Source organism: Cicer arietinum, chromosome 4 (assembly GCF_000331145.2).
Source record: "Cicer arietinum cultivar CDC Frontier isolate Library 1 chromosome 4, Cicar.CDCFrontier_v2.0, whole genome shotgun sequence".
NCBI lineage: Eukaryota > Viridiplantae > Streptophyta > Magnoliopsida > Fabales > Fabaceae > Cicer > Cicer arietinum.
Genome location: NC_021163.2, coordinates 20,660,008 through 20,666,883, shown reverse-complemented (window position 1 = coordinate 20,666,883; position 6,876 = coordinate 20,660,008). Strand labels below are relative to the sequence as shown.

General features: G+C 34.0%; 1 protein-coding gene across 2 annotated transcripts; it reads left to right on the top strand.

Annotated features, from left to right (window-relative positions):
• The first annotated feature begins 1,651 nt into the window (after nucleotides 1-1,651).
• On the top strand, nucleotides 1,652-6,876 carry LOC101515009 (exosome complex component RRP45A-like). Of its 2 annotated transcripts, none has more exons than XM_012714858.3 (9): nucleotides 1,652-1,885; nucleotides 3,633-3,700; nucleotides 3,984-4,454; nucleotides 4,562-4,676; nucleotides 4,765-4,845; nucleotides 4,941-5,129; nucleotides 5,304-5,566; nucleotides 5,932-5,990; nucleotides 6,546-6,876. In XM_012714858.3, exons 3-9 carry the CDS (start codon nucleotides 4,012-4,014, stop codon nucleotides 6,746-6,748), a joined length of 1,353 nt encoding a protein of 450 aa, XP_012570312.1. In that variant the 5' UTR covers nucleotides 1,652-1,885; nucleotides 3,633-3,700; nucleotides 3,984-4,011; the 3' UTR covers nucleotides 6,749-6,876. The 2 variants fall into 2 exon arrangements, with proteins under 2 accessions (XP_012570312.1, XP_004497540.1); XM_004497483.4 differs by having other exon boundaries at nucleotides 1,746-1,885; nucleotides 4,006-4,454.

Sequence of the window (6,876 nt, the reverse complement as noted above, 5' to 3'; positions counted from 1 at the left end):
TAAAAAACTTGGACTTTTAGATATTAACTTTTAAACTAAAATCTTATGTATAAGTCATGAAGTACCTATTTAATAAGTCTCACTTGAGAGGTCTTAACTTGGATGAAAACGAGATAATCATCAACAAATAACAAGTGAGAGATTGCATGTCAATTTTTAGAGACCTCGACAGAGGGCCATTTTTCTTTTACACTTCCTCTAAAATCATCAATCAACATGTTAGGAGAAAAAGATTCAATTTCTCACCATTTCACTCCAATGTAAGAGTAAATGAAGTGACACAACTCATAACAAGGTTGACATGAGAAAAAAATCAATCTCTTATAACGCAAGTTTTAAAAAGGTCCAATCAACATGGTCATAAACTTTTTCAAATTCAATTTTAAAAGAGAAGATGACATACTTTACCTTTTTTTTCTTCTTATGCATGCGACGATAATTTAATGGACAATCAGAACATAGTGTAGTACATTTTTTGATGATAAAGTTACCCTAAATGTGAAGAGAGTCAGTCAAGTAGTCTAAATGCGACCTTATCCTCATAACCAAAACTTTAGAAATGAACTTGAGTAGGAGAGAACATCACACAAGATGGTTGCTCTAAAATTATTGAGGCTACTATGAATATCCATGTTAGAAACAAGGACAATAAGGGCTTTTGCTAAATGGATATGAATGATATCCAAATGAAAAGTCTTAATAGTCATTTCTCAAACATTTTTTTTTCATAGAACACCAAAAGATTTTCAAAAGGATAAAATAAAAATCGTAAATACCATGAGCTTTATTAGAGTTCATAGAAAACAAGGTTTCCTTGAATTTCAACATAGTCACATGTTTATTGAAATTAAGAACAAGATAATTCTTAAAAGATATTTCTCAATGTGAGACTACCAAAATAACACAAATTATAGTTTTGGAAGAGATTATTGAAAAAGAAAGAAGCTTTTATTTTGAGGATAGCAACATAGTACACCAAATAGCCATTAAATATAAACTCCTTTTAAATTATTAGACATATTTTCTTTATTTTTTCAACATATGTCTAATACTACTAAATTATCTTATAAAATGAAACCTCAAAATAATGATATATTAGGAATATCTATACATAAAATAAACACATTAAATTCAATATCTATACTTTTAAATGTTAAATAAATTTTTGATCCATGTAAATAAATCATATTTTGTTGTTAATCATTTTAAATTTTTTCTTCAAACAATGGTCTCTCAAATATTTTCAGTAACAATTTTGATATTTGGTTTTAGATAAATTCAAATAAATAGTTTAAATTTTTAGATGAATTTTTACATGTATATTTATTTATAACATTATAAGAATATCTCCCACACAAATTTAATTTTTTTTAACAAGACCTGAATTAGATATGATTTTTTCAAGCTTTTTATGCTTAATTTTTTTTTAAATTCTAAATTTTTGTAAAAATAAAATCATAAACAAGGAATTTTGATTGAATGCAGTGTGACTGCACTGAGTTATATAATCTCGACCGTTTGTCAAGATCGGACGGTGCATGTATAAAATGATATTTTAATTTCTTCAAACTAAAATTCGAACTTTAAAATCTACGTCGTACAATCGTGATCGGGCTTGTATGCTCGAAACGCAGCCCTACGAAAACCCTCATTTTAATTAAAAATTACAACACCCTACCCTTCGACCAAAACCCCAAAACCTGTGTCACAACTCACAAGGGTGATCCATCACTGCTTCATCACCCCAGCCACTGTCCCGCGGCCGCCCACACCCTCCTTCTGCAACTGCGTCCCTTTCCACTCCGTTCAGTGCGCGGTGCGTCGTATCTCTGTTCTGTCTCTGCGTGCGTCTGTTACTGCCTTCCCATTCGTCCCTCAAGGAACAGTAAGTTGAATCCTTCCTTACTTCTTCTTTCAAAATTGATTTTGTTTCTCCGACATTCGATTTTGTTTCTTTACTTTTCTGCTGCTGCGTCATTGTATCAAACGATTTTCTTTGCCAATTGAATTGATTTGCTGTTGTTAGGTTCTTTTCTGCATGATATTATATATTTTATTTATGCATTTAAATTGAAGTTACGTTTGGCAGTTTGGAGGAGAGAAGAGAGTAATCTTCCAACTTATTTGAGTGTTTAAGTATTTTTGTAGAGAATGAGAAGGGGATATATATGACTAATATGTTTTTAGTGTTGAGATTACTATAAAGAGATGAAAATGATTTGAAAAAGTTATCTAAGCTCTCAAAAACCCTCCTCCAATACATTTTTTGAGTTCTCCCAATTTAAGAGGATTTTGTATTATGAAGAAAATTAAACCCGTTCAAGTTGGGGACTATCTTCCTTCACTTTCCATTTTATCCTTCCTATTTTCCAAAACACTCCTCTCCCCTCCTATCCTAAACTCTCAAATGGAGCATAAGAGTTTAATGGAGATATATTGACATACCTCATGATAATGTTACCTAAGCTCACTTTTATAACTGCAATTTAAAAATAGCTGCAAAATGCTAGATTATTATTGACGTCAGTGCAAAACTAGTTTACACTAAAATTGCACGTCCCTTTTTCCCAAAATTTAAAATCTTGGCACCCCCAATATTTTTGTTCAAGCTTCGCCAATGACCGAGAAAATGCAGCTGGAGTTCATTGTCGACAGCCAATAACAGTGATGAAGTCGTCTAGGTCGGATGTGATTTCAATACAATTTGGCAGCTGCAAAACCCTGTTTCTCTATATGTCTATAAAGTGTTTTGTTTGTGCTTGTTGTTTTGTGTTTATCTATTGCTTCATGACTGGTTCACAGATTTGCCTTTACTTAAGTTGTGTGGTAAGGTTTTGAACAACCATAACCTGCATGGGAAGATTCTTGCCACACTGATAATATTAATATGTCTAAAATATATAAAGAAAATCTAGTTGAATAAGACCTGTTCAAGCTTTATTCTCGGTGAACTTTACTTGAACATGACAAGTTTATAAAATATTTGTTCAATTTAGAAGGCTTTAGAGTTTAGAGAACAAAGATGCATCAATTAACTTTATTTGTTCCTTAAAGTGGAAGCTGTTAGTATTAAGAGACTCTGTAATCATACCATAAACGTTCATAAAAAAAGAAAATGTAGCGTACAGAGCATGGACAGTATATTTTCAAAAAAGTGATACATAGCTTTATGAGCTTTGAAAAAGCTACTAGTTATTTTACGTTAAGATTCATATTGGGAGAAAGTGAAAGAAAGTGGAGAGAAAATCTGTAACTGAATATTCATTACTTGAAAAATTATGGATTGCAAGAAGGTGATCTCCATTTATAGTTAGAGATATGTAACACAATCTAACAATTCCTAACTGACTTGAACTAACTCATCTTAACAGAACCTTCTAGAAGCTAAGTTAGTTAGAACTGAAGCTGTTTTATCTTACAGGGGATTTATTTTCCCATTCTAACTTTTATCTCTAATATTTTACCATCTCTTTGTTGTTTTTGGAACATGTTGGTCTCATAGTTGTTTGAAGATAACTTATTAAAACCTTTGTTGTTGTAGGATTATTTTTCTATTCTCTTTTTTTCTCAATCAGATCTAGTTATCTATTAGTATTCATCTGAAATAAATGCTTGTTTATTTTATTTTGCAGATTGGATTTAGTTTATTGTTAGATCATTGTTGCACTTCTGGAATTTAACAAGGTCGTTGATTTTACAGGTATTGTAACCGTATGCTTCATCATCTCATCAATCCTCATTTCACTTTTACCTTTTTCTTAACTCCAAAATATATAAAAAAAATATATAGTAATTCTTTAATAAACATTAAAGAAAATGTTGTTTTGTTTGCATAACTATGCAGTCATTATTTAAATAATTATGCTGTGTCTCTCTCTGTGAAGAAAGTACAAATTTGGTTATTGCTTAGCCACATCACTCTCCATCTGCTTCTTCCATGTCTAGCCTTGTTTCTTTTTATTGCGCTCTTACTTGGTTATCAGGCTTATTTTTTTTGTTAAGCAGAGAGGAATGGAGCAGAGATTAGCTAATTGTTGGCGGTTGACAGTTAACGAAAAGAAATTCATTGAAAGCGCTCTGCTATCAGACCTTCGAGTGGATGGTCGTGGCCCCTTGGACTATCGCAAGTTGAACATTAAATTTGGGAAGGATGATGGGTCTGCCGAGGTCCAATTGGGTGAGACACGTGTGATGAGTTTTGTGAGTGCTCAACTTGTGCAGCCTTACAGGGATAGGCCCAATGAAGGCTCACTTTCCATCTTCACTGAGTTCTCTCCCATGGCTGATCCTTCCTTTGAGCCTGGCCGTCCTGGAGAATCTGCCGTTGAGTTAGGACGCATTATAGACCGCGGTTTTCGGGAAAGCAGAGCCATTGACACTGAATCGCTCTGCATTCTTTCTGCCAAGCTTGTATGGGCCATTCGCATTGATATCCATATACTGGACAATGCAGGGTGCGAATCAACTTTACTTCTGTTCTCTTCTGTTTTCTTATTCAACTTGTTAATTTGCTTATCTACAACTAAGGCTAATTATTACTATGTTTTGAATTTGTGAATAGGAATCTTGTTGATGCTGCAAATATTGCTGCATTGGCTTCTCTCTTGACATTCAGAAGGCCTGAATGCTCGTTGGGGGGAGAGGATGGTCAGCAAGTTATAGTACATCCTCCTGAGGTTAGCTTCCCCAGTTTAACAATGTTTCCTTTTGCTTTGCCCCTGTTTCCTTAGGTTTCACAACTGTTATCTATAATATGCATTGCAGGTGCGTGAGCCACTCCCTTTGATTATACATCATCTTCCTGTTGCTGTCACATTTGGATTTTTCAGTAATGAAAATCTTGTGGTACAGATCTCTCTCTCTCTCTCTAATACATGCTTTTCTTGATTTTGGTACATATACGAGATAAGGGTCCTTTGATTTTATATGACACTTTCTAGGTCTTGGATCCTACATACCATGAAGAGGCTGTAATGACTGGACGTATGACTGCAACACTTAATGCTAATGGTGAGGTTTGTGCCATTCAAAAGCCTGGGGGGCAGGGAGTCAGTCAGCGGGTTATCATGCATTGCTTGAAACTTGCTCATGTTAAAGCTGGTGATACCACAACCAAGATAAAGGATGCAGTGAGTTCTCTTTTTTTATGCTTTAGCTTTGAGGATCTCACTTGCTTTTAATTCTTATGAACTAAATGATGCATTTAGTTAATATCATCAATTCATCCCCCATTTTGTGTTAGGTGCTAAACTATGCTGGTGCTAAATAATTAGAACAATTCTTGTTGTCTGAAATTGATGTAGGTTGAGAAGCACAACACTGAAAGGGCACTAAAGAAGATTAAACGCCATTCCTCCTCTATTGCAATGGATGTATGTGGAACCACTGTCAAATTAGAGGGAAAACAAAATCAATCAGATGGTGGTAAAGAGGGTAGTCATCTAGACCAATTGAAGCTGAAAGATGAGGCAAATTTTATGGAATGTGATGCCACATCATCGGGACAAGTACAGAGTAAGAAGAAGGAAGGAGGCTCAAAGAATTTCATTGGTGGTCCCTCAAGTTGGTATGGTATCAGTTGCCAAGAACTAATAACTTCTTTGGATTTTTTTAAATTTATTGATAGTATAGTCTAGTTGTTTCTAGTTCAGTTCTTTTATATAAATCTATTATAAGAACATTTTATTAAACCGAACTTTATTTATCGTTAATAGTGAATGGATAGAATAATATGGAAACATATATGGCATAAGCATGTTAAAGCAACATTCATAGAAAGTGAACTGCTGAAATTATTAAGTACTATTATAGGCCATTTTGGTTCTTCCATTCTCAGTTTTGTCTATGTTGAGGAAAAATGTATACTTGCTCTTTTAAACTTTAGTAAAAGTACGTTTCACATCTTGCCACTATTGTTCTTTCACTTCTCAGGGATCCCTACTCAGAGTGTGTCGATTCAGATCTTCTAAAAGCTTCTCTAGCTTCTCGTGGTAATTACTTTTTCATCTTCACTATAATCTTGGCTGTCATATGGCTTTTGATTAAACATTAAATAAATGCCTCTATTTGCTTGCACTTGAGGATATTTCCAAATCCCAAACACTGAAATCGTTGCATTACTTTGGGCTTTGGCCTATCATTTGTTTGGATAAAATTATCCAATTGGATGCTTTAGAATTATTTGCCACCCATTCCGTTCAAAAGACATGCACTTAAAAATATTATGAGAGTTTGGAGGCTTTGTTGATTGAGAAATTATGCATACGCAAAAAAAAAACCTTCGCAAGCCCGTCATAAAACAATAATTTAGTGGCTAGAAGAGTAAACCATCCATTACTTTACACAGCCATAAATCTCAGGTTTCATTAGGGGTTTGTGAGGTTTGGTTTAAATATGCATCATTTCTCTTGTTGATTTCATTGTTGCTTTTGGTTAGACTCTCCTTTTAGATTTCAATTGTTCATTATCCTTTTAGACTTATTTATATAGTCTAATGAGAAGATAGAGGTAGATAATTTCACTGATTAGAACTGTTGTAAAATCAGCTGGACAATCAACTCCTAGTAAACAAAAGGATTCGAGACAGGAAACTGAGCCAGAAGAACCCCCACAGGAAATCAAGACAGACTCTACACCAATTGACACAGCTCCAACTGCTGGGCAGAGTAATGAAGGTAAGACTCTGAAGGATGCTGTAAAGCCCAAGAATAGGAGGAAGAAAAAAGCATCTTCCAATAATGGAAATTAAGTGATGAAATGTGCAGTCAGTTGATGCATTGCTACTGACCATGTATGTTATTTTAAAGAATGTGATCGATAGGGCTGAATGCTGTAAAAATTCAATGGATAATGAAAGATAGTCTGTTAGTTTGTCCA